Consider the following 27,856-nt stretch of genomic DNA (forward strand, 5'->3'; position numbering starts at 1 on the left):
CCGCGCCGCGTCCCGGCCGGAGGCAGCGCCCGGGAGGAGGGAGGTTGCCAGCGGGACGGGGCCCGGAGGGGCAGCACCTCCCGGCAGAGGTAGCCGCGGGCGGGAAGGGCAGCGGCCCCGGGTGGGACGCACCCCCCTCCCCCGGCTCCCACGGCTCCCACGGCGGCAGCAACCCGCACCCCCGCGCGGCGCCTGCGCGCTGGGCACCGGCCGCCGCCGGGACGTGCCCGCCGCCCCGCCCGCTGAACGCGGCGGGAGCAGCTGCGTGAGCGAGCGAGCGCCTGCGTGCGTGAGTGCGTGCGTGGCACCCGCCCCGCCCCGCCCCGGCTGTCGCGCGAGAGGCCGGAGGGGCGCGGCCGTGCGGGGGGAGGCGCGGGGCGGAGTGAGCGGCGTCGGCGCGGGGTGAGTCGGCGGCTGCCGTCGGGGGTGCGGGTGTTTGCGGCAGTGGGCGGCGCGGCCGGCCCTGTGCCCCGGGGGGTGAGGCCTTCCCTGCGGAGCTCGTCCGGAGCCGGGCGGGCGGCCGTTACCCGTCGCGGCCCGCGGTGTTCCGCCGCGTTCCGCCGCATGCCGGCCCGCCCCGCTGGGCCCGCTGGGCAGGCCCGGCCTGGGCCCCGCTGCGGGCGGTCTGGGCCGCCCCCGGCCACCTTCAGGGCGGAGCGGGCCCCGCCGGTGTCCCCGCCGCGCCTCCCGGGAGCGGGCCTGGGGCGCAGGCCTGCTGCCTCGGGAGCGCTTGTGGGCAGCCAGGCTTGTGCGGCCCGGGGAGCCGGCAGCCCCCCCGGGGAGCGCAGGCTGCGGGGGAGGCTGCTGGGGGTTGGCTTTCCTTTTTCCCCTCCTGTTTGTTGGGAGGACGAGGTTCCCTCCCTCTCCTGAAGAGCTGGTGGCCTCTGATCTGCGCTGGCGGGGTTCTTGCTTCCTCTGGAAACGTAAGAAAAGGGGGTGCAGGATGCACTGACGGAGAGGCTTTGTAATAGTCGACTTCAGGGAGGGGGACTGAAGAGGAGGGGCTGCAGGTCAGAGTGAGTGCGGCTGTGACTCGGGTGGAGTGCGACAGCAGGCTTAGCGCTGCTGATGCTGCACGGCACTTGGAGTGCTGCCGGCATGCTGGTGCTTTGCCCGTCGGTGCTTAAAATGCTTTCTTGCCTCTGTATGCAAGGTGTTTATAGAGCAAATGGCACCGGTATTTTGGCTACTTTGAAACACAGCCCAGAGTACTCTGGACCCCAAAATCAGCACATCAGATCTGTGGCCTGCAGGACGATAATGTGATTAGAGTGACTGTGCACTGTCCTTGTTTCAAAACTGTCTTTTTGTAGTGTATGTTACCTCAGCTCTTCATTCACCCTAGTCTTAGTAATTTTTGCCTTTTGAAGTGTTTGGGCAGGGGGAGCTTGGCAGAAAATTATTTTAGCTGTGTTTCTTCACACAGCAATTAGGTAGTGATTGTTTGTTGTTTGGTTGTTTGTTTTCAGTCCTGCTGGCTGCCATAGGGTGGTGTTTGGAATAGCATTTTTCTTATATGAATTGAAACAGTGTGTTGGCCTAAAGCATTTGCTGTTGAGTGCTTTGACTTTCATTTAGCTGAGGAGAGGCATGTTAATTGAGATTTAAATATGTTAATATACATCAGGTACTTAAAGTAATTGCATGTAAACTACTGGCATAAAACTTATATACTGACTGTTGCTTAGACTTATTCTGAGACATATCTCCTCCCAGCAGTTTGGAGCTTTCTGATTGTAATTTAGAGCTTCAGAATATTTATTAAAAGTACATGGATCTGGCTCAGGGTGAGTGTTCCTTTGGAACTGGTGAATTTTACTTATTTATGTTGACAAGTAATTTCAGGTTCCTATGCACTTTACAACAGCTGCCTTTGGTATTGAAAGAACAGGACTTGACTGGTATCTTTGTTGTCATCTGGGCCCATTGTGTAAGTATGGCTTACCTTATGTGTAAGGTGACTGCAATATAGAAAAGAACTAGCTACTTTATCTTCAGATATGTAGCACTTTGTTTCTCCTCAGTGTGAACTGCAAGTAGGAAAGGTCAGGCATTTAGTTTGTAGAATAACAGAATAATTGTTTGTTTAAATGTTAATTCCGTGTATCACTATTTCTGCAGCTCCAAAGAGATCACTTTCTAGTTAAAGATGGCTGCTGATACCTCTGTTGAAATACTTCAGAAAGTTCTGGAGAATGAAATACTTCAGACAGCCAAAGTTGTGGAAGAACATCTGGATGCTGAAATGCAGAAGCTGGACCAAATGGATGAAGATGAATTGGAGTGCCTTAAACAACGGAGGCTTGAAGCACTAAAAAAAGCCCAGCAGCAGAAACAGGTAACTCCTGTACTGATATAGGCTATTGATGTGTACAGTGGAACAGTCTTTGGAAATCCTAGGGAAGTTGTTTATGTGAACTAAGTGTTTTGGGGTTGTTTGGTTTGTTTTTTCTTCTTCCTCACCTTTCTGTACTTACAAATTTTTCACTTCACAGGAAAGCAAGTGTCTGTCCACATGTGTGTGCTTTTTGTTTTTTAACAGGAGGAGAGAAGAACTCTCTGCTTGATTGTTTACAATAAGGATAGGATAAAGAGTCTTGTATGAAGGTTTGAGTGTGTCAGTATTCACTGAACGTTGCTATCTGGAAGCATAAGCCTTGTAGGCAGCCTAATTATAAGCTTTTAGGCTCCTTAAGCTTCTGAATTCTGGAGATTGTTACTTATGGCGTGTAAGTGGTGCATGCTCTTAAGGTATTTTGTGGAAGAATGATAACAGAGTCTTTTGTTCCTAGGATGGAATAATTTGTCCCACTCCTTCTAACCTAGTGAAATGTTGTCTTTGGATGACTGCTCATTTCTTCTTGCAGGAAAGAAATTCTGCTTTGTTCCCCAATACCTCATGCTAAGTTGGGGTCTTTATGTTCCCCAAGAAGTTTCTTTGAACATAGTTCTCACCAAAATGTTGGTAACATATGGTGTGAGACGTGAATTTTAAGTAGGGAAGCCTACTTTCTTAGCATGCTCCACATAAGCAAAAGAAATAGACTGGATTGTGGGAGAGGTGGCTGGGTTGAAAGGAGGTGCTCTGGCTGTGGTGGGACCCATAAAAGCTAGTGCCATACTTTGAAATGGGATGCAGTAAAATGGCATGGTTGGAATGCTGGAGGACAGGCAGTCTTAGCAGATTTGATTCTCTAAACATAGAAGTAGAGAAAGTGTCACGCTATTTGCTTGTCTTTAAAAAATCAGTTTATATTTGATTGTAGTGTTTTCCTTTTTAACAAGTGGTAACACTTGGATGTTCTTGAATGTGAACATGTGATAATTCTCCTATGAAAACTTATTCATGTCAGTTGATCTTAAGTCACTGTTCTCATGCATTTTTAAATGCAAATGTGAAGTCACACTGTTCTGAAATAGGTTTGTGCAGAGGGAAGTTAAGGCATACTCACTGTTGAAGGAAAAGTCAGTTCTTGATTTGCAGTCATGATGACTTCTTCATGTGCTCATGCTTCTATCCATTTTTAATGTGTACGATGTCCAGGAAATTCTTTGTTCTATCCTCATTTAGCTTACAGGATATTTTTTTGTTTGCTTGGAAACTTTTTTTTTCCTTCACTCTCCTCCTAAGACAAAACTGCAAGATCAAGAACAGTGATATTTCTATTTTTTTTTTTCCCACTGGAAACTGAAGTTTTGTGGCAAGTTCTGTCATACTGCACTACTTCTAATCATTTGGCTTAGTCTGTAGTTGTTTTAATACACCACAATTAACTTTCAGTGTTGTGGAAGCTGGGGTTTTTTTCTTAAGTGCATTAGATTAGCTTATTTCCCAAACTGTATTTGCACACTTAATCAGACAGTTTTTGCAGTTGCCTGTATATTTTAGCTTGTAAAATCCTGTTTCCCCATACACTTTGTGACTATTTGATGTGTATGTTTTCTGAATGGTTTTCTGGAAGCCTGGCTCATAGTAAGATACCTTCAGTGTATATTTGCTAGATAAACCATCTGTTGCAGGTGAGTTAGTAGGCTTTTTTCTCCCTGTTCTTTTCATAGAGGGAAGTTATTTTCATAGATGGAAAAATTAGGAGAAATCTGTTTTAGTCTATGTAATGACTTGAAGCAGTTTTAGATGAGTTCTTTTGAGTGTACAAAAACATTTTAGAGAGAGTATCCCAAGCTGTCAATTAGCAGTTTTCAAATGCTGAGTATTTTCTGTTGTTGGTGTTCTCTCTGAACTAGTCTAGTCTTACTGAGGGGCTGCAGTGCAAAAATTTATGCAACTCCTTCTGTTACTATATGAAATGGGTTTCCACTGCAGGCCCCCTGTTTTATTTTTCTTAGAATGTGTAGGTGCAGGACTAATAAACTCCATACTAATCATTTCTTTTTTATGTTTTCCAAAAGGAGTGGCTATCAAAAGGACATGGAGAATACAGAGAAGTCCCAAGTGAGAGAGACTTTTTCCAAGAAGTCAAAGAGAGTAGAAACGTGGTTTGCCATTTCTACAGAGATACAACATTCAGGTATAGTAAATAAGCTGTGCTCAAAAAACCTTTTGTTTATAGATGTCTACAAAACCAGACCTGTTCTTTTGTTCTTTCACATCCCACAAATAAATAGATTTTTAGAAGTATTTAAATTCCTTCATTTTCCAAATCTCACTCTCTTTTCAAGACATTTGATTTTTAAATATTTTTTCCATTTCAGTTAATCTGAACATGATTTGACAACAATTAATACTCCCTTACATAGCTGATTAGAATATAAATATATAACTAGTTTGACAGTATTTGAGAGAGTGCTGTGTTTCGTTATTGATTCAGTTTGAGTGAGCCAGGTCGGTAAACACAGTGACCATACAGAGCAGCGTTTCAAGAAGATCGTTTTAGCTATTCCAGAGAGAGAGATCCTGGACAGTTCTGGCAAACTAAAATAAAAATACAAGCAAAACCTTGTCTAGGCATCTTCAGAATTTAACCTTTTACTTTGAAAAGATCTGTGTATACCAATTGCAGCCGATTTCCCTCTGTGCCTGTGCCTTTGTGATTATGTCACTTTTTAGGGTGTGAGAGACCTAGATCTGAGAATATGTCCTGACTCTTAGAATAGGAGCCTAAAATAAGATCTCCCACTTCCTTGGAAGAATTTCAGAAGTTGTGGGTTGTAGGCTGTTCCTCGGTGGGTCTGTCTTGATGTCTTCTGTTAAAATGCAGTTGTGAAGTAGAGCAGGAGGAGCCAGGTACCCTGTTTTTGGTTTGTTAGTTGGGTTATGTTCTCTCTAATTTATAGAATATAAACTGACACAGCCTCCATGTGAGAAATTGAAAGGGGTCAAAGCTGGATTATGCAGGGAGGCATCAGCATCCTAGGTTTTCTAAGATAAGTGTTTTAAGTTTCAGAAACACCAGCGGTTGTGTTTGGCTGGCTTTTATGCAAAGAAGTTGAAAGGCTGTCTCTCCAAATATAGAAGCTTTAAACAGATTTGGGTTGTTTGGTTCTTGTTTAATGAACCAACAAAGTGTGTAGGCTCAGACAAGAGAAAGAACTTTTGAGAAAGTTATTTGTAAAATGTGTCATGCTTACAACCAGCTTGAAACTAGTGTGTCAGGTTTACCAACCACAATATCAAGTTGCTTCTGTCCTTACCCACTCGAGCTTTTTGATCTGCTTGGCCCTGCTCTTGAGTTAAAGGACAGTCATATCACAGAGTTCATGCAGCTAAGCCAAACCACTTAAAGAAGACAATCCAGAAAGTTGAGATGGCAGGTGACAAACCCACAGATCTCTGCCATCTGTCCAGTATTTTGAGTAGTTTGTGTTACTGTCCCTTAGCTGAGGAACAGTAATTGTATGTTCACTTCTATTGGTTTCAACAGAAAAGTGAAATATTTTTGCTTATAGCACTACTGAAGCAGTCTGTGTGAATAATTATTGGGTTTTTTTCTGTACAGTGAGTTGTGGAGGTAGTGACTGCACAAAAAACCATGTAACATGTTGAGAGTACTTTTCTGAAGATATACAGTTCATTGTAGAGACTTTTTTCCAGCTACCAGGCAGTGAAGCTCGAGCAGGAAGAATAAAAGTCAGAGGAAAATGTCATCAATAAATGCAGGCCTCAAGAAATGAGAGAGGCTTTCAGGTGTATGTTGGAGTAATTAGGAAGAAATAAGAGAAATGGACGATGAATTGTGCAATAAAGGTACTCCAGGCTGTTACTCTATTAGGCATTGAATCCAGTTACTTTTGAAACAAAGTTTCTCTTGAAACTATATTCTTAATTACAAAGGTCATATCTGAGGAATTAACACGACAGAACTAGCTCTTTACTGTTCATTTTAAATATTCTGTAAAACACACACTCTTCAGGTTATTGATTCTAACATTTTATCCTTTGGGGTTTTTTTCACAGGTGCCAAATAATGGACAAACATTTGACTGTCTTGGCCAAAAAGCATGTTGAGACAAAGTTCTTGAAGTTAAATGCTGAAAAATCTCCTTTCTTATGCGAGAGACTGCGCATCAAAGTAATTCCCACTCTAGCACTACTAAAAGATGGAAAAACACAAGACTACATTGTGGGCTTTACTGATCTCGGTAACACTGATGACTTCACTACAGAGACCTTAGAATGGAGGTTAGGCTGTGCAGACGTAATTAATTACAGGTAATTAGTTGTTTTGTGGTTGTTTTGTTTGCAGATACAGTGCAAGGAGAACACGTGTGCAGACAGGAAAACCTGTAAAAGTTTGTAACTTTGATATGTCCTATGCTTAAGACACCCAAGAGTTTAATCCAGTTGTTTAATTTGTGCATTTTGCCAAAGGAGAAGAGAGAGTATCTCTTTGGCAAAGGTTTGAGACATTATAATGAGCATTATATTGACCTTTTTGTACAGTAATAAAAGTAGAGTTCTTGCAGTGAGGTATCTAGGGTAAATGTGCTACTTCAGCATGGCCTCTCTTGGACTTATGCATCTAAAGTAACCCGTTCTAAATCTAAACAGATGTCACAGTTGCAATGCAAGTTGAGCATTTTTAATCACATCAGATAAAATGCAGGAAGTCATCCTTAAACTGCATCTTGGTCCATACTTTTTTTTGGTCCAAACCTTTTTTTTCCAATGAAAAGTATAGAAAGTGAAAACAAGGTGCAGAAATGTAAATACGTTATTGGTGTAGCAGTATCACAGAATCACAAAGTGTTTGGAGTTGGAAGGGACCTTGAAGATCATGGAGTTCCAACTCCTCTGCATCAGCAGGGATACCTCCCGCTATAGCAGGCTGCTCAGAGCCCCACCAACCTGCCCTTGAACACCTCCAGGGTTGGAGCCTCCACAACATCCCTGGGCAGCCTGTTCCAGTGTCTCACCACCCTTACACTGAAGAATTTACGCCTGACCTCTAACCTAAATCTCTCTTCTTTCAGTTTACAACCATTATCCCTTGTCCTCTCACTGCAGGCCCCTATAAAAAGTCCTTCCCCAGCTTTCCTGTAGACCCCCTTCAGGTACTGGAAGGCCACTAGGAGGTCCCTCTGGAGCCTTCTCTTCTTCAGGCTGAACAGCCCCAAGTCCCTCAGCCTGTCCTCATAAGAGAGGTGCTCCAGCCCTCAGATCATTTTCATGTCCCTTCTCTGGACACGTTCCAACAGGTCCACATCTTTCTTGTGCTGGGGGCACCAGAGCTGGGTGCAGTATTCTAGATGAGGTCTCACCAGGGCAGAGTAGAGGGGCAGAATCACCTCTCTTGATCTGCTGGCCACACTTCTTTTGGTGCAGCCCAGGATGGAATTGGCCTTCTGGGCTGCAACTGCACATTGGTGGCTCATGTCCAGCTTTTGATCCACTAGTACCCCTAGGTCCCTTTCCACAGGGCTGCTCTCACATGTGACCTCCCCCAGCCTGTATTCATATCTTGGGTTACCAAATATAATGCAATAATTATGAATCCCACATTTAAGACTACAGGATAAAAGGCAGTAGAAAATAACTCTCACCACAATAGCCTAGCATTACAGGAGAATAATTTACCAGAACTTTCTGCTTCGCTTTCCAGTGTGGCTACAAGGTCATCTTTGTCTTTTTAGATTAATTTTGCTCTTTTGTTTTGAATGGCTTTGATTATTTTTTTTTAAACTTTATTATCTGAATTTATTTCTACATCTGACTTTCAGATTTTTTGCAAGAAGTATCGTTACATCTTAAAGGCAAATAAAATACTGTTTAGTTTAGTAGCTGTTCAACTTCAGATTAAATGACTGAACTGAAAAATTGTAATTCAAACCATGGTAATATGCACGTCCCAGGTCAGTAACAATCAAATATGCAGAGGAATTGAAGACAGCTTGGATATATATTGTAGGCAGCAGCACTCCTATTGGAGAAGTCTTTCAGTGACATTGAGTGTTATCGAGCTGCATTGAATTTACTAAATGTTAGTAAATTGGTTTATGGCATAATTTTACTGCCTACTTGACACTGCTAGTACTGTGCATTTGACTCTTAGCTCCTTAAGGTGTGGGGGAGGTTTTTTATTCTTCATTCATTTTACCAGTTCCTGAGTTTAGATACCCTGGCTTTGCAAAGTGAGCCACAGTATCTGCACAACCCAGGAGGTCCATTCCAGGAGACATCCATTTATGTACAAGTGTTGCATTTCCACACTGCTCTGCATGTAATGACCCACTCTCTGGAGATCCTGAAAAGGACATAGTCCTTCTCAGAGCCTAGAAAGTGTTATTTTCCTTCAACCTGTGGGATAGCAGTTGATGACAGATCATACTGTATTCAGCAGAAAAACTGGTCAGGTCACATTGTTTGACCTAAATCAGGATTCAGGTGGCGTATTGACTTACTACTGACATGTAATTAACTAGCAATCAGTGAACTGTATCAGCTGATCAGTATCTGCAAATTCCCTGAACTGAATCTGTGATCAGTATCAGCAAAATGTTAATACCTACAAATTTCTAAGCACCCTTCTATAGCTAATTCCAGAAGGTTCTAACTGACACTTAGATGTGAACCCTTCACAGGTCATGTGAGTGAAAACATGCACACCCTTGTCAGAGCAAGAGGAGGGAATTGCTCTCCTTGTGTACCCCTGCTGTGGGATATGAGGGTGCTCCAGCTTTATGTGAACACCTGCTGTTCCAAACAACCCATCAACAGACTGGTGACAAAGTCTCCACAGGGCCACACATGCACACTGAGGTGTGAGTGTCTCCATAGTCTACTAGCTGGAGTGCAGTGTCCAACCAGGAGACTGCTCTGTTTGGCCTAGGCAAGGATAGTACAAGGTGATGTGGCAGTACAAAATCCACATTATCTATTTCTACTCTAAAGTCCCTGTGAGAAAATTTAGGCTTGTTTTATACTTCTGGCTCCTCATTTGTTTTGAAAAGTCTCTGTGTAATTCCCTGGTTACTGTTTAATGTGACAGATGGCTGTCTTTAGCATGATCGGTTTGCAGCAAAAGCCCTTCCATACAGTTTTTCCATAGAGCTCCACTCACAGGTGCTGTTCACCCTTGCAGCCTGGTCTTAACTACAGTTATCCAGGCTGTTTTGAGGATGTGCTGTGCTGGCAACACCACAGTGCTGTATAGGGTGGCTTCAGGGAGCAGGGATTATGTTGTCTTAACAAGTTTTTCTGGAGAAACAGGTAATTAGAGATGCTACTTACTGTCAGCTTTAATCAACATGTCTTACTCTCTTCCTCCAGTGGAAATTTGATGGACCCACCTTTTCAAAGTCAAAAGAAATTTGGAACAAGCTTTACGAAATTGGATAAGAAGACTATCAAAGGAAAGAAATATGACTCGGATTCTGATGATGACTAGAAGGACAGATAAATGTATTTGTAAATCATCTTTTGTTTATGCTTGGTACATTTCTAAGAATGTTTTTTATAAAGCTTACTGCTTTTCATTACATCTGCACATAATGCTCATTTTTCTATACAGTTTTATACAACTGAGTCATAGCAGAAAATAGTTTTGGTTTGGTTTTTTCTCTCTTTTGGAAGCTGTTTGTAATTAAAAAATTGAGTCCTTCTAACTAAACAACATGGCAAATGATGAATTATGTCTTAAGTATAAGTTTATTAAGTGTTTTGAAGGAGCTGTTATAAATAATTGTACCAAGTCAGACCAAAGGTCCCTCTAGCCCAGCATCCAGTCTCAATGGCTAAAAGCAGATTCTAAGGAAGAGTAAAAACAGGGTGAGCAGTTAACAGTGCTTCCCAAGAATATACTTTAAGCAATCTGTGGCTTAGGGAACTCTCTATCTGAGAGCATTTTCTGGTTAAAAAAATCTCTTTACATTTCCCAGTATCATAGCATCCACAAAGAGTGATAGAATCATTTCAGTTGGAAAAGACCTTTAAGATCAAGTGCAACCTTTAACCCTACTCTACCGTGTTCACCCCTAAACCATATCCCCAAGCGCTACATCTCTATGACTTTAAAACACATCCAGGGATGGTGACTCAGCCATCTCTCTAGGCAGCCTTTTCCAATGCCTGACAACCCTTTCAGAGAAAATTTTTTTCATCATGTCCAGCCTAAACCTCCCCTAGTGTAGCTTCAGGCCATTCCCGCTTGTCCTATCACTATTTACTTGTGAGAAGAGGCCAGTGCCTACCTCTCAACCAAGTCCTTTCAGGTAGTTACAGAGGGTGATGTGGTCTCCCCTCAGCCTCCTTGGCTTCAGACTAAATAGCCCTAGTTCTCTCAGCCACTTCTCATATGACTTGTACTCTAGGCCTCTCACCAGCCTAGTTGCTCATCACTGCACCTGCTCCAGCACCTCAGTGTCTTTTTTGTATTGATCTGCCCGGAACCAAACACCGTACTCAAGTTGCAGCTTCACCAGTGCTGAGTAAAGGGGGAGGGTCACTTCCCTACACCTGCTGGCCACAGGTCATACAAGCCAGGATTCTGTTGACCTTCTTGACCACCTGGCACACTGTTGGCTCATGTTCAGCTGCTTGTCGATCAGCATGGTCAGGTCCCTTTCCACTGGACAGCTTTCCAGCTACTTTTCCCTCAGCCTGTTGTGGCCCAGTTGCAGGACCTGGCACTTGGCCTTGTTGAACCTCATACAGTTAGCCTCAGCCCATCAATCCAGTCTGGCTAAGTGCCTCTGTAGAGCCTACCTACCCTCAAGCAAATCAACACTCTCACCCAACTTGGTGTCATCTGCAAACTTACTGAGGAGTAACATAAATCATTTGGCAAGGAGTCCACAGTTTAACTGTGTTGTGTAAAGAACTATTTCCTATTGTTTCCTTTGAATCTGATAGTTCCAGGGTTTTTTCCTAATTTTCTTCCTTAAAGGAAATGGTAGACACTTTGAAAAGATTTTTTCCTTAGCAGTTACTCATTCTAGTTGTCTTTCAAAATGTATTATTACTTATCAGTAAAGCACCAGAAAATTATTAGGGAAGGAACTGTGCATTTTAACAAATGATTGCTTATCTTATGGTGCCATATCATGATAATGAATAACTTAACTACATTGCACTATAAGCTGTAAAAAACAGTCATAACTTCTGTGAATTCTGAAATAGATGGTCAAGAGAAATGTCCTTCTACCATCTATGTACATTGCATGTTACAGCTGATGCAGCAGGTAATAGCACATATCAACAGGCGTATTGAAAATAGCCCTGTTCACAGGTTTGTATAATTCTGTGGTTTTGAATGTGTGGATTTTATAGCAGATGCTTTGTACAAGAGAGTAGAATAGAGAAAAGTATTTGGGAGAAACCTTGATTTGTTAAGTTTAGATATAGCACTGTGTACTGTTCTTCAGTAATAGACAGAATTTTCAAGGGCGGTCTTCCTTGGAACATAATGTAAAATTTCTGGCTAGGTGAAGAGTTGATGAGGTTGTGTTTTTTTTTTCTTTAAAAAAAAAAAAACTTTGCTGTGCGCTGAAGGACCCTTTTGAGGTGGTACTTTGAATCCAGTTGGTCTAAAAAGTGGTGAAGTGGATCTAGTCAGTCTTGCTGCCTTGTACTGGAGAACACTTGTGATTGGACCAGCCCAGCAATACATCTCTAAGTTTTAAAAATTTTATTTTCTTTTCTGTTCATGTACACTGAAATAAAATTATTTTAATTCTAATGTTGACTTTTGCATCCTTTCAAATCAGGTGGTTGATTTGTTTTTTTTCTTTTCATGAGCTCCATCACAAAGTTGCATGTGGTCTTTCTAGACTTCTAGCAAACTGCGTTCAGTTCCAACATTGCCTTCTCAAAGTGATGACACAATCAGCTTAAGATGTACACAGCTGCCTGTTCATCTACTAGAAGCATACTGTTGACTTGCTTTGATTTGATCTCCTTTTTAATACACAAACTCTGGAAATGCACTAAAAAGTGCACTTTTTTTTTTTCATCCAGTTGCATGACATTTAATTTAGAAAACAAATGTTCTAACATTGTTTTTAAAGTGCCTTAGAAACACTGATCTTTGAGTCCTAGTTGAGTAGGTGGTGAAAATACAGAACCATGTGTAACATAGTTGCCTGCTGTGTGGAAGCATGTGGGCTTGTCAGGATTCTAGCATGGTGTGTTGTTAGAGGTTATTCAGTTCCATGTGTCAATAGCCCCATTACAAACTCAATGAAAATCCTAGTCAGGGTCTGTGGTTTCCTGACACTTTGCGCTGCTGACTTTTTTCTAGGTTAATCTTCAGTTGGACCTCTTCCTTTATGGCCACACACGTTCCAGTGCTGATACAAGGAGTTTGCAGGAATGTGTGTTTTGGATAAAAGGGGAAGTTGAGACTGTCCTAATAAGTTAAAATTTCTTTTGAAGTAGCAGCCTCATAGATCTGTCTCCTTCATGTCTTTACTTTCATGTCTGCTTTCTGCATTTTTTGTCTTGAATGAAGATTAAAACTCATTGAATTGTCCTCTCTGCCAGATCTCCATTCTTTATGTGAGATGAACAATCCAAGAATTTTATTGGTTTAAACTTCAAGATGCTTTAAGAACTGGACATTTTTCCTAGTTTGAGTAGTGAAGAACAAATTATTCTTCTACAGTAAAGCTCAGTGATTTTGCATTGCAGATTAAATAACTAAGTGTCCATAATGGCAAGACCTGTGTCAGCAACCTAGAAGTGTAAACAATACAGAGAACGTAAACTCAAATGTCAACTTTACAGACTTGAAAAGCACAAAGCTTGGCTTTGTCAATAGCCTTGTAGTGGCAATATGGGTGATAGATGAAAAGATGATGATGATGATGATACACAATAGCTAGAAGAATGCAGGCTCCATGTAATCATTTGCTTACAGCAGATCACAAATACAAGGGCATGACTAAATAGTGTTCCTGAGCCTAGACTAATCACAAAATGGTAGCTGGTGTGGTTTGTGTTAGCCATGAATGGGGATTATACAGTAGAGAGGTGAGAAATGTTCATGTATAGCTCTTGAAGTTGCAGAGCTTATGCGTGAACTCAGCATGTAACTTTCATCACAATTAGTGCTTAAGTCCATGCTTGATGCTTGCATGAAGTAATCATTAAAGAAATACATGGAAACAATAACCAAGCGAGCTGTTTTGGGCAGCTCTTCATGCTAGATTGTGTGGACTTGACTGGGATCCACACAAGGGATCCACATGGTCCTGTTTCCTGTAGCAAAATTCTAAAAGGAATACTTTTCTACAGAAATCTATAGAAAATTGGGGCTTTGAACAATTCCGTTTCTAAAACAAGCCTTTTGTCTTCCATGTAAGAGTAAAGCCAGTCTCCCCAACCCAGTGTGAGGGATGCTATTGTTTTGTCTCTTGCACAACGAAACAAGGAAGCAGAAGCCGGTGCAGAAATACAACTTTTTGTAGTTGTTGCATGTTCAATAGCTGTGTACTCCACTTTTTGAAAGGAAAACTCTGTCTGTAGCAGGTTGATCTGTCTGTCTCTTTAGAGCAGTTATATCTGACAATTCAAGAGGGAGGGTTACATGCCAGAGTTTAAGAAAAGCCTCTCTAGAAACTGGAAGTGGAGGGTACTTCTTACAGTGGAGTATTCTAGAACTGTTGCAAGAGGGAAGTTGCCCTTGAGCCCCCTCTAAAGGATAAATAGATAGATAGGTTCTTCCACATTGGAGCCAGTTACTGCTCTGAAGCTCTACTCTGATCTTTCACTCTGGAATCGTGCTTTGGAGCCTTCAGTGTTAATCCTGTCTAATATGATTGTGGTGATCCAAGACATTCCAGTCTCCCAGATGCTGCTTGTTATCCATGCCCTTGGAGACCATCATTCTGTATCATATGCTGCAAAAGAGAACATATGCCCCTACCTTCTTCATCAATTTAAGATAACAAATCAAACTGTCTGAAGCAGTAGATATGTGGCCAGAGCATCACCCAAAAAAGTCTTGTTCAAATTGGGTGGATTAATTGTAAGTGCATGTACACTGAGAGATATTTTATGCTTGTTGATGGAAAGGTGAAAAGGGAGTAGTTCAGAAACCTTGCTTTTAGAGATTCCAATAAACCACCACTGATCCAGGAGCCATGTGGCTGTGTCAGTGCAGTGTTGAATCTGTGCTAATATACTTTGCCTTATTGAACACAAGCTGTTCAGGTATCATCTGCCTAGTGGTACGATTTCACCATGTGACATAAAAAAGGTTTAAAAATTAACTCATCTGCTTCACAAACCATGCAATAGCCATTGGCTTTTCCCAAGATTATACAGTATAAGAATCAGGTGATTGTAATACACAAAGCCACATTAATTCTTTTCCTGGTCTTCCTCCTCCTTGCTAATTGTTTCTTTTGTTAATGTGCTGCCCTAGAAAAAAAGTCTGAAATTGTTTCCTGCTTGGTTTCAAGAATGTTGACAGTCTTTAATGCTTTGTATCATGAATTCCAGGCACACAGAAATGCTCTTTATAGTTATACTTATTAATGGGTACAGTTAATTATTGATGGGTGTTAGTTTGACATCTCTGTGAGTCATGAATGCCCTATCCTCATTTTGTATGTGGGAAACTAAAAGGAGACTAGCTCTACTGGAACACCTAGGAACATCAAGAATTAGGTGCTCCAGTATCTAGTTTCAGTCACTTCCTGGAATCCTGATTTTGAGGTTAGGTGTGTCAGTTTCCTCTCCTGCAGGTGGTGCCCACAGCAGGATCCCTGGCATCCCGCAAGCTGATCAGTGCTGCCAAAGTGAGTGACTACAAAATGTTTCACCAGAGTGTATGACTACAAAATGTTTTACCCAGGTGCAGCATTGCTCTCCACCCTCACTTCTGAAGCTTTGTACAACACAGCGTTAGGCTTGTGGGACTAGAAAGAGGGAATAAGAGAAAATGTTGCTTTATAGCTTATGGATTTGGGAGGAAATAGGGTTCTCCTCCCTATTCTCAGTGTTTCATGTATTTCCCCTACTCACTACTAAATACTGTGTTGTCTGGGGTTTTATTCCCTTCTATCCAATAGGAAACACCGAGGCAGTCTCAGGAATGTGAAGCTGTGTCCCTGCAGAGGCTATAGAACCATTCTCTTGTCTACCTACCATCTTCCCCTGTGGCTCTGGTGTTCTCTGCTGTGCAGTAACAAAACCTCAACAGGCTGAAGAATGAACACACATGCAGCCAATCTTGGTGAAGGGGCATAAGTGCTTTCCACGGAAGGGAGGTCAGTGTGGGTTTCTGCCTTTGTGAGCTTGTCTTCCAAGACTGGTCTTGTTCTGCCATGGCTGGTTTAAACAAAGTGGGCGTGACAGCCACTTTTTGGCAGTGGATGCATGAGTGTGCACTGTACACTTGCAGTCACCCAGAGATTCTGGCATTGGGATGCAGAGTCCAGAACCAGACTTTGGGACTTAAGCACCAAGCTCCTCCAGCTGCTCCACTTTAGACTCAAGCAAGAGCAGAAGTACATTTCAGCTGAGTGCTTACGACACAATTTTGGAGCATGACAGTGTTTTGATCTCTGCTTTAAGAGCATAAACCCCTTCCTGGGTCGAGCTTAAAATGACTGGCTTTAAGTGATAGCTCTGTCTTTAAGCTGGGATGTGAACTTACATCTCGTAAGATCCAGTCCAGTGACCTCTTTGCTAGAACACCTTTCCTACAGTAAAATTCAAAGTTTTATTTTAGAGAACAGAAGGAAAATACTCTTTTCCTCCCTCATCAATCCTTCTGATCTTAGAAACTTTACATGATGGCTAGAGGGATGCTTTGTGCAGAGTGGGATGTGATATCAATGCCCACCCACATTTTTCAGAAAGACACGATAGAAGAAGAACCTGCTCACTTCTGAACACAGTGAAAACTGCACCTTATGTCTTACAAGTTTGAAGGTGTTTGCTGTTGTTGCTGACAGGTATAATAGATGTAGAAAAGAAAATCTATGGGAATGTCACTGTTAAACTGGCTGTAGCCCCTTAAAAGTTGGGAAAGAGCTCTAGAGGATTTGTTTGAGATTATGTTACAAATGTATCTTTAAACTGGCCAGTGAGGGGTAAACATCCAGCATGCGTCAGCTGTAGTGGGCAGCTTCCCTATAAAGCAGTTATAAAATCTGCGAATACCTATAATTACATCCCAGACAAAAGGAACAACTTGAGAAATGCATCTGCCTGATGATGTTATGAAACCAGAGTTGAAACTCACAACAGAAACAGTAATTAATATTGGTATTGTTCCAGGTCATTTTAGATAGTATTCTCACCACCCAGTGAAACATGATGCTATAACCTGCAGCCTGAAGGAGAATGGCATGTGCAATGCATAATGCTTTTCAAAATGATGTTCCATTTTGAATGCATCTCCATTAAGTAGACCCTCACCCTGGTAGATCACTTGGCATGAGAAAGACAGAAAAAAAAAAAGAAAAAAAAAAAAGTTAAAAAGAACTGGTGGTATTGAACCTTGGTGTGCTTTAGATCTCAGGTGTGCTCCTTTCTAGCTTATCTACAACCAGTGGAAAAGGCTGTTCTGTCAGGTAGCACTTTGTATCTACTCTGTGTAACAAACAGTGTCAGCAAATTACAATGAGGAAACCCTGTCTATGGTCACTGACTGCAGCTTATTGCCAGGATGTCTCTGTGAACATCAGGAAGGTTTCCTGCTTCTTCAGTTTAAGAAGATGCAGATACCATTTGATAAGTGAACTCCTTTTTCCCTGACTTTCCATCTCCTCCCTCCCAATCACACACCATGCTGACAAAAATCCAGCACACAGGGAATATGTACTGCCATCCTTTACATTTAAAAATTACACCAGAGCAAAAAGAGTTTAAAATTATGGAGTGCTTTGGCTTTTTAAAATTATATTAACATTGAGGTCCTTTTTATTTCATATTAATTTAATAATAACATCATATTTCTGTGGTTTTCATATTATGTTCCTTGGTACCAGGCATGAGGGCTAGAAACTTGCTGTCCTTCTAAATGAGAGTCTCGCAATATCATATGAATCTTAAACCTGTGCTTCTAAATAAAATACCAAGAATAATAAAGAAAAATGTAAAAAGAGGTACAGTGGTGTTATGAGACAAGGTAACATTGCTCAGGGACACCAGTGCAATGCATTCCTGGGAGTATCTTTATGAAGTCCAGCCATTTAGAAAGAGCTGCTTTAATCACTAAGATGCCTTCTAGTTCATCCTTTGCCTACGCGGGCATTGCCAGCCTATGCAGAGATGCAGTTAAGAAAGCAAAAGCTCAGTTTGATGTGACATTGGCCAAAGATGTCAAAAACTTCAAGAAAGGGTTCTTCAGATACAATTACAACAAGAAGAAACAGAAGGATAATATTGGCCCACTATTAAACAGGAGAGGTGAACTAGTCACCAACAGTGCTGAAAAGGCAGAGCTCCTCAACACCTCTTCACCTCTGTCTTTACCGGTGCTCTTGGGTCCCAGACCATACGAACAAAAATCCAGGTTGGTGCCAACACCAGCCCTCCATGAGTGAAGGAAGAGTTGGTGTGTCAACTATTACAGGAGGTTGACCCATACAAGTCGATGGGGCCGAGTGCTCTAGGGTGCTGAGACAGCTGTAAAGCCACCCATTGCAAAGCCACTGTCCATAATCTTTGGGAAGTTGTGGAGATCGAGAGATGTCCCTAAAGACTGGAGGAAGGCTAATGTCACCCCCATCTACAGTAAGGGTCCAAAGGAGGATCCAGGTAATTACAGAATCACAGAAACACAGAATCCTAGGGGGTGGAAGGGACCTTGAAAGATCCTCTAGTCCAACCCCCCTGCCAGAGCAGGGTCACCTAGAGCACATCACACAGGAACGTGTCCAGGCGGGTTTTGAATGTCTCCAGTGAAGGAGACTCCACAACCTCTCCGGGCAGCCTTTCCCAGTGCTCTGGCACTTTCACAGGAAATAAGTTTTTTCTGATTACAGACCCATTAGCGTCACTCAGTCCCTGGGAAAGCCATGGAGAAAGTCCTCCTGGGGACTGTCACAAGTCAATTGAAGCACATGATTGAGAAAAGCCAACATGGATTTACCAGGGCCAAATTGTGCTGGACAAACCTGATTGCCTTCTATGACAAAGTAACCTGCTCAGTTGATCCAGGGTGAGCAGTGGATATTGTCTACCTGGACTTCTCCAAAGCTTTTGATATGGTCCTCCACAACCTCCTCCTGGAGAAGCTGACTCATTATGGCCTTGGCAAGTGGTCTGTGCAGTGAGTGGGAAACTGGCTGATGCACCTTACCCAGAGGGTGCTGGAGAGCAGCCCTGTGGAAACGGACTTGGGGGTCTTGGTGGATAACAGGCTCAACATGGGTGAACAGTGTGCTGCTGCAGCAGCAAAGAAAGCCAACAGGATGCTGGGCTGCATCAACAAGGGCATCACCAGCAGAGATAAAGAAGTCGTCATCCCACTCAACTTGGCATTTGTCAGACCCCACCTGGAGTACTGCATTTAGTTTTGGTCCCTGCTCTACTAAAAGGATGCAGGCAGGCTGGAGGGGGTCTGATGAGGGACCATAAGGATGATCAGAAGACTGGAGGACCTGCCATATGAGAAGAAGCTGAGAAAACTGGGTTTGTTCAGCCTTGAGAAGACAAGACTTAGGGGAAACTTCATTACCAGTCGTTAAAGGATGGCTACCAAGAAGATGGAGACTTCCCATTTACAAGGAGTCACATGGAAAAGACAAGAGGTAATGGGCAGAAGTTGATCCTGGGGAGATTCTGATTGGACACAAGAGGTAAATGTTTCACCATGAAGAAAGTCAAACATTGTAATAGTCTCTGAAAGGAAATGGTAGATTCCCCCACATGGGACAGTTTTAAGTCTCAGCTTGACAGGGTGCTGAGCCATCTCCTGTAGTGTTACCTAGAAAGGTTGGACCAAATGATCCTTGAGGTCCCTTCCAACCTGGCATTCTATGATTCTGTGATTCTATCACAAGTGGCATTATATCACAGCTGTATAAATCCCTTCTGTCATGTTATGAGCTGTCAGAGGTAGACTTCATCTGACTCCTGATGTAATTCTACAAATTAAATCTAGCATAGAAATGAAAAATCATGCCACGCTAGTGACAGATGCAGCCCACTCCCATGTTGTGATACAACAGATTTAAATGCTGTGGGTTTTCAGCTCCACAAAGATCTTTGAGCTGGAGATTGTGTTTTCTAACATCCTGCAGGTCCCTCGAAGTGGCAGTGCCTTGGACAAGGGCTTAGAGTCCTGACCAATTCAATGAATGGGAGCATGACCTTGTTTCCATAGAGGCTGCCTGCTTTCAGCAATCATTCTGAAAAGCAGTTGGAAAATTTTCTGAGGGTACAGAGGCTTTTAGCAAGAAAAAGTCCCATTCATAATGCTGCTGAAAAAAACATATCCTCTTATTTGACCTTATAGTGGAAATGGTGTGACCACAAGGAATCTTCCCCAAGGACCTAAGAGCATAGAGCAGCACAGATAAAAAATAATTGTACTTAAAACATCCACCATTCAATGAGTAAATAAAGAGTAATGCAATGCAGAGCAGGCACTGAGAATTCACATGACACTACTGTAAAATGCAGAAAATCTATGATTACATGGGTAATAAATGAGAGGGAAAATATATGGCAAAGACAAACAGTATTTAAACTCAAAATCTTATCTTAAGGACTGTTAGCAAGTGGTCAGTGCATTAGGAAAAAAATCTTACCTGAAGCCAGAGACTACTTTTCAAAAAAAGGTCCCAAGTCATCAGCATGAATGCAGGTTCAGGGACAGAGGAGCACTAGTTTATTATCACTAACATGATATTTTTCTTGTAAAAGGTAACTGGATGTTAATACTAAATTATTTTCATCTATTTGAGAGAAAAAAAAAATCTTTCTAATACAGATTATCTTGTTCTGTAGAAGGCAAATGGATAGATACCTACTGCTTTTGTTGCCATCCAGCTGTGCACTTTGGCCTTTTCTCAGCTCATTTCTTCTTGCTTTCTTCCCCTCCAGCATTTCTTCATTTGCTATTTGCTGTTGAAAGGATTAAAGCCACACTGGACATGGGATGTCTCTATTTTCTAGCTGTTATTGACAAAGATACCATATAGATCCTTACCTTAGATAATGCCACACATGACCTTTTACTATTTAAATTGTTAAACCCCGTAAAAGAATTAAGTAATAGTCTAGCATGAGATACCACAATGAGGTTTGTAGATGAAGAATGAATGCCCAGCCTTGTTTTAATCTTTGTGAAGATGTCTCTTATTTCCATGTTTCACACAGATAGACTAGCTTTATACATAAGACTCACCTTAACTCCTATCCTAACCCTCCTGCAATAGGGCTAGGTTCTACAGTGAAGCTTCTCTTCTTCATACTAACTCAGGATTTAAGTCCATGACATTTGTGTTTATTGATTTTAAGGTGACAAGGCCCACTTGATAATCCCCTGTGCTTTACAGATTAATTGCCATCCCTTGGTTTTGAACCCAGTAATTATTATCTGGCCATAACATTGTTTCCTACCTCCCACTTCAAGCCCAAAAGAGTGCAATAGGAATTAGGTGGATTTGGGGTGTATTAAATAATAAAGCTACTGGGGAAAAAAATCTTATTCACCTAGCCTCCATGCATGCTAGGCAGAGGCTTAGGCATGGGAGAAAATTCAAGGGCATTGGCCTCCCAGACCATCTTTACATTTTCAAGCAACTCAGATGTTTTACACATGTCAAAAATGTCTTGGCTACAAGGTGCAAGTCTTCAGAGACCCTCTGTGTGCCCCCACTGGCTTCAGCTGCAGAGAGACCTGTTCCCTTCCTCCTCATTTCAGCTGCAGCATCCTGCCTCCACAAATCTCAAAGTCAAACCCTGCCTCTGTTCTCAAAAGTAGGCAGGTTACACTCCTGAAATAGGCTTGCTGCAAGCAATGAAGCAGTGAGATACTTTTCTTTAATTATCCTTTTTGGAATTCATATGAAAGTATGATACTCAATTAAAAGCTTGCCAATCTGAAATCACTGAGGTAACAAGACTAAAACCTTTCCAGAAGCGTGTCCATACTGATCTGAGATGTAAATCAAAGAGAGCCCTAGAGACAGATCTGACTTTTGCCAGTGGCCTCTGCCACTGATTCACTGCAATGCTTCCTGCAAGTCATTTGTTGTGCATCAACGTTCTTATTGGTGGATGAAAACCAGTATTTATTTCCTTTCACAGAATTGTCCTAAGTCTTATTAACTGCTGCTTGTGCAAATCTTTGGATGAAAGGAATTTTAAGAGTTCTAAGCTCTTAATATATATTACTTATTGTACTTTAAAACAAATGTCATCACTCTAGGTAGGAATTAACATTCCAAAGGCCGTAGGGTGGGTACCTTTTCATACACATATATATAAAAGACATCAAGTGACCTGCCTCAAAGGAAGGCAGATTGAAGACAGGTGAGTCTGAATTCACTCATAGAATATTTATTTAGAGCCAGAAACTTTGATTTTGCTTTGATTTAGCATTTTGTCAACATTGTGATTGTTACGCTCTTTCTACTTAAGGCTTGTGGTGATTTTAGTGATGGAGAGGGAAAAAAAGGCTGATAAAACATGATAATAGGGAAATTTTTCTGCATGTGGAAACAGCAACAACCTGTAGCCTTTGCTGGGGCCTGCATGGATTTCTCATTGAATGAATAGTTATTGGGTCAAGCCATGTTGATCCAGGCTTGCAAATACTCACTGCTAGAGCTCAAGCTAGGAAGTGTTTGCTGCCTGAATAAGCACACTCAGGACAAGGGAGTCTTTCTAATGACACCAATGAACTGTTAGCATTTGTGCATCCATGCAGTTTTGTTTTGCAGTAGAAATACAGACTAGAGAAAAGGTCAACATTATTATAATCAATAAGGCATTTTCAAGCATTAATAGCGATGCATGATGATTGCCTACAAGACTTGTGGTGTGTTTCCTTATTTGAAACCCTCTTGAGGAAAAAGAAACATTTGTAAACTACAAAAAATGCTCAGTTTAAATGTACTCACCAGAAAGGGCAGTACAATGTTTTTTACAGTTGATAGCTACTATCTCATGACATTTTAAGATTTTATGAATAAACACAACAGAGATATTTATTACTAAAGTGATTATCTGGCATCATCACACATATAAACTCATGCAGAAGTGTTATTTCACTAGCAAAATCTTTACCTTGTCTGCTCTTAGCAGAGAGGCTCAAATTGCTTGATTTTTTGATAACACATTATGCCAAAAGCCAAGCAAAAATCCTATTGCCTTTTCAACAGAGAGCCAAAGGATGTATGCATTCTGTAGCTCATCAGACTTCAGGCACCTATAGAATTAAAGCAAGTACCTTCTCATCATAAAGCCATGGTAGGGGTGTTCAGAAGGGGCCACGTGAGTAAGTGATATGCAGTGACAGGGGATGAAAAATCTCTGCTGGCCCAGGTTGCCAGTGGGGACCTCCCTGCTCCCCAGGATCAGCCCTTCTGTCTCCATGTGACACCATAGTGGCACATGAGATGGAGGAGACATTCAGCTGTGGGAAAAGCCTGTATCCCCCAAACAGGGAGGAAATAAGGAGCACATGTGGCTCCTATCACTTACTTCTCCCACCACCACTCTCTGAAGTTGGCAGCTGCATCCTGTGCTGGGGGTGAGGGGTGAAATGCGCTGTGGGGAGGGTGCCTCTCCTCCCTGACTCATCTTCAGCCAATGCCATCCCCATCCAGGGCCTCAGGGTGGTAGCTTTTGGCATGCAAACTTTGCTACAGAACTGATGAAAATCAGCACTAACTGATTCCTTCATGTTTTGCAAACTGCTGTGTTTCCAGGTCTCCTGGGACAGCTGAGGAGAGCCATCACCATGATCCCCGCACTGCTCTTGCTGGGCCTTACAGCCCTTGTTGGTGAGCCATGGTTTGTGTTCTGTTTGCTGTTAGAAGCACCCCAGAAGGGGCTTGCAGAGGGACTGTGGAGAGGAGACTTGCAGTCAGGCCTGAGGTCCCCTCTCTATGGGGTGCTGGGAAACCCTGGGTGGCTGAAGGTCCTTGGCTGCTGTTGGAGCCTGCTTGCCCTCCACCTGCATCCTTTAAACCAACATGTCTGGAGTACAGAACTGACACCAAAGGGAGTCACAGATACACGTCTGCTTGATTTTCCCAGCTAACCTTATTTGATCTCTCTGCCTGCTCGGAAATGGTCTCACAATTGCCACAGGCTGTTTGGTGGGGTCTATCAAGTCCTCAGCTACTGAGGGAGCAGGGTAATTTGCCCAGGCTGAAGCACTCTCCTGACTTAATTCCTTACCAAGTTATGGATGCATACAATAGACTTTCCCAGCCAGGGTGTTTGGGTAACACCAGCCATCATCTGAGGGGCTGTGGATGTTGGAGGGTGTTTAATGGGAAAAACCCTCTGAAATAAATTCAGACATTGTGTTCCCCTCTACCAAACCAATTTTTAGACCTCCCAGGGCAGACGGCTGTTTGTATAAATAGTCACTAGTTTCACCTGCTCCAACGTATCCAATCAGAAAACAAATTTCTGCTGTTTAGCTTTCTTTGACAATGTTACTGATGGAGATCAGTGGCAAGAATACAAGAGTGGCCAACACCGGGTGATGTGGATCATGGGTCTGGCTGACTCTCTTATGTTTGTACTCACAGCGTGCTGTACAATACTGCTCTCAGATCTTAAGTGTTCAAACATCTCCATTTAATTTTTCAGCTCCATCCATGGGTTATAGTTGCTATGGTGATTTAAGTGCTCTTCAAGCCCCCATGATCTCTTGTACAGCAGTAAGAGCTCCAGACTGTGGTAAGTATCATTAATTGTTTGATTTGTCAACCTGTTTGTACCTGACAGAGAGATGCTTCTCCTTTTGTTATCTCCAAATTAGCTGTGATGCAGCTGTTCAATTAGCCAAAAGGTGGAAAGCAACACCTTCTCCCCCAAAATTACAGGAGCTGTGAAGTCTCCAGACCTGGTGGGAAGAAGGAGGGCTAACCTCAGGTCCCACAGTCAAGATCCTCAGGTGCAAACCCCTTAATCTGCCAGGACTTTAGCATCAGCATCCTCACAAAACCCCAGGGCCTCTCAGATTGGCACCTTGAAAAACTTGACTTCAGGTATCTTGGCATGGATCTGAATCCACTTGCTTGTTTCCAAAATGTTTCAAAATTACTTCCAAAAAACCTCCACCTTCTATACAGAGTGACAGCATAGCTGTTCCTGCTGTTGGGCTGGTCAGTAGTAACAAACACATTCCTCACTTTTCTCAAATGCAAATTGGAATTTCACTTTCCCAGCTCCAGAGCTACATTTCTGGTGGTGCAGCAGCAAAAGAGGACCATGGACACACGGCCCCACTTCCTGACAACCTGCCCTCTTCCCCTCATCATCCTCATATACTGGCACAGCAGCTCCAAGGCCACTACCAGAGTCAATGGGGCTGTGCTTGTTTCTCAAGCACCGCTGCCCAACCTGGTGTAGCTCCATTTTCTTCAAAACTCGAGTTACTCCTTTGATACGCCCCCTCAAGAAGAAAGCAAGGGGTTTGGCCAGGAGGGTGTGTAAATTTGCCTTTTCCTAAGCGGCAGGACTTGCCATGGTACGGAGGACTGCTGAGGCAGATGTCATACGCCTGAGGAAATACGAGATCCCAATCAAGAGAGTAGCCAGGAACCTGTGCTTGGATCCCGCACTCATCGCAGCCATCATCTCACAGGAGAGCCGGGTCGGGCTGCTCCTGGACAACGGCTGGGACCAGGATCGGCGCAAGTACGGCTTGATGCAGGTACATCAGAGTGACAGGGATGAGGAACAGAATAGTAATGGAGTGGATATCCCCAGGCTTTACCTTCTCAAACTACTGCTCTGCGTTTGAGACAGCACTTAAATGTGTTCTCTCTGCATCGGTGGTTGTTCTTAAGTGTCATCCCGAATAAGGTCACTCCCATGAGTCACAGCCTGGGAGCACAAAGAAGAAAGGAAAGCTACAGTGGTGCTTAAGTACAGAGGGAAACTCATTTTCTTGCTTGACTTTTCTAGCTTGGCCGGCAGCAACAGCCTTTTGGAGTGTGGGACAGTGAAGAACACATAAATCAGTGCTCAACTATCCTGGTTCTTGCGATTAAGGAAGTACGGGCAAGACACCCTACCTGGACCTGGGACCGGCAGCTGAGAGGTACATGATGGGCTATACACTAGAAAAGGACAGTGCTGTGCGTTTGTTGGTGTCACTTGTAAGGGAAAAAGAGCATAAATCTGCTAGATTTTACAGCATCTCATACAAAAACAGAACAAAACAACCAAAACCAACCAACCAACAAAACACCAACATCCCCCCCCAAAAAAACACAACACTAACCAACCAACCAACCAACACCCCAACCCAAACCCACAGAGTTTTCTAGTTTAAGAGAGGCAGTCCCAAACCAGCAGACCTGCAAGAGGTCTGAATATAGATGCAGCTTCCCAGCTGAAAGCACCATCCACAGGCTCTCCATGTTTCTGCATGCAGAAGAGAGATTCTGCCAAGCTCTTTGGCTGCTTTGCTGTGGAAGGAAGCAGAGGGAAACCAGCCCAGTCTGGGACCTGCCACAGCAACACGGACGCACCCTGTGCAGAGCTTGGTGAAGGTGTCTGGCACAGCCTTGGCAGGTTGCCCCCTGAATTCAGTGACAAATGCCTGCAGAGAGCCACTACATTGAGTGGCGGTGCCACCGCTGGTGAATGGCCAGATCCGTGACCTCCCTAACTTCCCTGGAAAAGGCATTGTGCACAGTGAATGTGAACAGGTCTCATGTTATCCTCTTATCTGTTCATCCTGCAAGCAAAATGGCTGGCAAGTGGGTAAATAAGGTAGAAACCAATCAACCAGAAGCCACCAGGGAAGGCAGAAGTTGAGGCACTGCAACACAACGGGCTTACCATGGCAAACTGTTGATTGTGCCAAGGAAGCTTAGAATCCAGGTTTGCTTCTATTTCTTACTTGTAAGCCCATAACAACTCTTTCTTAACTTTTTCCAGGGGGAATCTGTACCTACCATGCAAAAATGGGCAACCGCCAGGTCTACGAGGAAGACCCATGTGACAGAGACAACTACTATGTCAACAGTGTAATTAGGCGAGCCCAGTACTTTAAGAGACATGGGTTCTAGTTCATAAACCCACCCCACCACCAAGCCTCTCCTCCACATAGCCTAACCCAGTAGTGACCGTAGTACCCAGAGCAGTTCCTGAGGATTTCTGGCAGGACCAGTGCTGGTGGCATTGGCACCAGCACCTGGCTCACTCCAGCAAACTCCAGCTCCCAGCTCACTGACAGGCAAGCTCAATGCTGCCTTCTAGGGGAACTGAGGGACAAGAAGCCACAAGATCAGGGACTTGGAAAGGCAGACAGGGACAGACCAGCAATGTTTAAGTGTCAGGTGAGGAAGGTGCCTCTTCTAAACGGAACCTAGGGCTGTTTGTGCATCCCCCAGGTGCAGACACACAGGCAGCTCTCCTTGGGCATTGGCTGTGCTTCATATGTCCTCCATCCATCTCCTTCTCTCTCCTTGGCCAATAAGGGGGAGAAGCCCCCAGGTTGAAACTTTTCTTCCCCTGGATCATTCTAGCTACTAGGCAATGAAGGGACTTCTTGACAAGCCTCTGGTCTCTGCATGTTTGTTCTCATGGCCAACATTGTGGGGGAAAATGCTGCACATGCTTCTATTAGTCTCCCAAGCCATGGAGCCCACGGCCATGGTGGGGCTGGAGATGTCTTCAGGGTGAAAAGCAGCCTCACACAATGGGAAAGCCTCTAATTACATGTGCCAGAGCAGCCATTCAAAACACCTTTCCATTACTGAGCCCTCTTACTGGGAACCAGTCCTGTACCCTCCTCAGGAGCTTTATTACCTCCTCAACCTTTCCTGCTTTAGCTTTGGCACCTTTATACTGGGTTTTCTCCAAGTTTCAAAGCATTTCAGCTTATCTCTCTGCCAGGAATCCCAGCTTCTGATTAGGAGTGAATTAGCTCTGGGTTTATAAGCTCTGCTTGAAAGTGTTCTTCAATGTGGATAGGTCTGGGTGCAAATTTAGGTTTACTGAGAATAATAGTGAGAATAAGAGACAAAATAAAGTTGAATGTTGAATCCAAATTTTTATTTTCTTTTTTTCCATGGGACCCAGTGGGCTGCAACCTGCAACTTGAGTAAGTAACACAATTCAGTACTCCTGGAGTGGGTCTGAAACTCAGTTTGAGAACAGGGAGAGGAAAATGGTGCTCCAGACCAGGGTGGATGAGAAGATCTGGGCTGGGGTCAGAACGTGAGGCAGCCCAAGCACAGCTGCTGCCCCCAAACCTGTGAACAGGGGAACAAGGACTTTCACATTTAGCCTTTTGAA

The 27,856-nt window shown here is 43.2% G+C and overlaps 2 protein-coding genes across 7 annotated transcripts; both read left to right on the top strand.

Moving 5' to 3' along the window:
- Positions 1–46: 46 nt before the first annotated feature.
- On the top strand, positions 47–12,134 carry TXNDC9 (thioredoxin domain containing 9). 5 transcript variants are annotated; one of them, XM_051633057.1, is made up of 6 exons: positions 321–402; positions 1,868–1,930; positions 2,122–2,338; positions 4,411–4,529; positions 6,416–6,670; positions 9,728–12,134. In XM_051633057.1, exons 3-6 carry the CDS (start codon positions 2,150–2,152, stop codon positions 9,843–9,845), a joined length of 681 nt encoding a protein of 226 aa, XP_051489017.1. In that variant the 5' UTR covers positions 321–402; positions 1,868–1,930; positions 2,122–2,149; the 3' UTR covers positions 9,846–12,134. The 5 variants fall into 5 exon arrangements, with proteins under 5 accessions (XP_051489035.1, XP_051489000.1, XP_051489017.1 ...); XM_051633048.1 differs by lacking the exon at positions 321–402 and adding an exon at positions 428–923; XM_051633075.1 differs by lacking the exons at positions 321–402; positions 1,868–1,930 and adding an exon at positions 47–89.
- A 2,839-nt stretch (positions 12,135–14,973) lies between these two features.
- On the top strand, positions 14,974–27,642 carry LOC127390888 (lysozyme g-like). Of its 2 annotated transcripts, XM_051633019.1 has the most exons (7): positions 14,974–15,198; positions 15,472–15,669; positions 23,296–23,370; positions 24,191–24,280; positions 25,057–25,259; positions 25,514–25,649; positions 26,495–27,642. In XM_051633019.1, the coding sequence occupies exons 2-7, from the start codon at positions 15,621–15,623 to the stop codon at positions 26,623–26,625; spliced, it is 684 nt and encodes a 227-aa protein (XP_051488979.1). In that variant the 5' UTR covers positions 14,974–15,198; positions 15,472–15,620; the 3' UTR covers positions 26,626–27,642. The 2 variants fall into 2 exon arrangements, with proteins under 2 accessions (XP_051488979.1, XP_051488987.1); XM_051633027.1 differs by lacking the exons at positions 14,974–15,198; positions 15,472–15,669 and adding an exon at positions 19,112–19,164.
- The last annotated feature ends 214 nt before the right edge of the window (positions 27,643–27,856 follow it).

The sequence above is a fragment of the Apus apus genome, chromosome 1 (genome assembly GCF_020740795.1).
Source record: "Apus apus isolate bApuApu2 chromosome 1, bApuApu2.pri.cur, whole genome shotgun sequence".
Classification (NCBI taxonomy): Eukaryota; Metazoa; Chordata; class Aves; order Apodiformes; family Apodidae; genus Apus; species Apus apus.

Coding starts and splice junctions, on each gene's coding strand:
- TXNDC9 (XM_051633075.1), top strand. CDS start 2,150: ATGGCTGCTGATACCTCTGTTGAAATACTTCAGAAAGTTCTGGAGAAT. Junction 2,339..4,410: donor AAGCCCAGCAGCAGAAACAG/GTAACTCCTGTA, acceptor GTTTTCCAAAAG/GAGTGGCTATCAAAAGGACA. Junction 4,530..6,415: donor TACAGAGATACAACATTCAG/GTATAGTAAATA, acceptor TTTTTTTCACAG/GTGCCAAATAATGGACAAAC.
- LOC127390888 (XM_051633019.1), top strand. CDS start 15,621: ATGCAGCCAATCTTGGTGAAGGGGCATAAGTGCTTTCCACGGAAGGGA. Junction 23,371..24,190: donor GGGCCTTACAGCCCTTGTTG/GTGAGCCATGGT, acceptor TTAATTTTTCAG/CTCCATCCATGGGTTATAGT. Junction 25,650..26,494: donor CTGGGACCGGCAGCTGAGAG/GTACATGATGGG, acceptor AACTTTTTCCAG/GGGGAATCTGTACCTACCAT.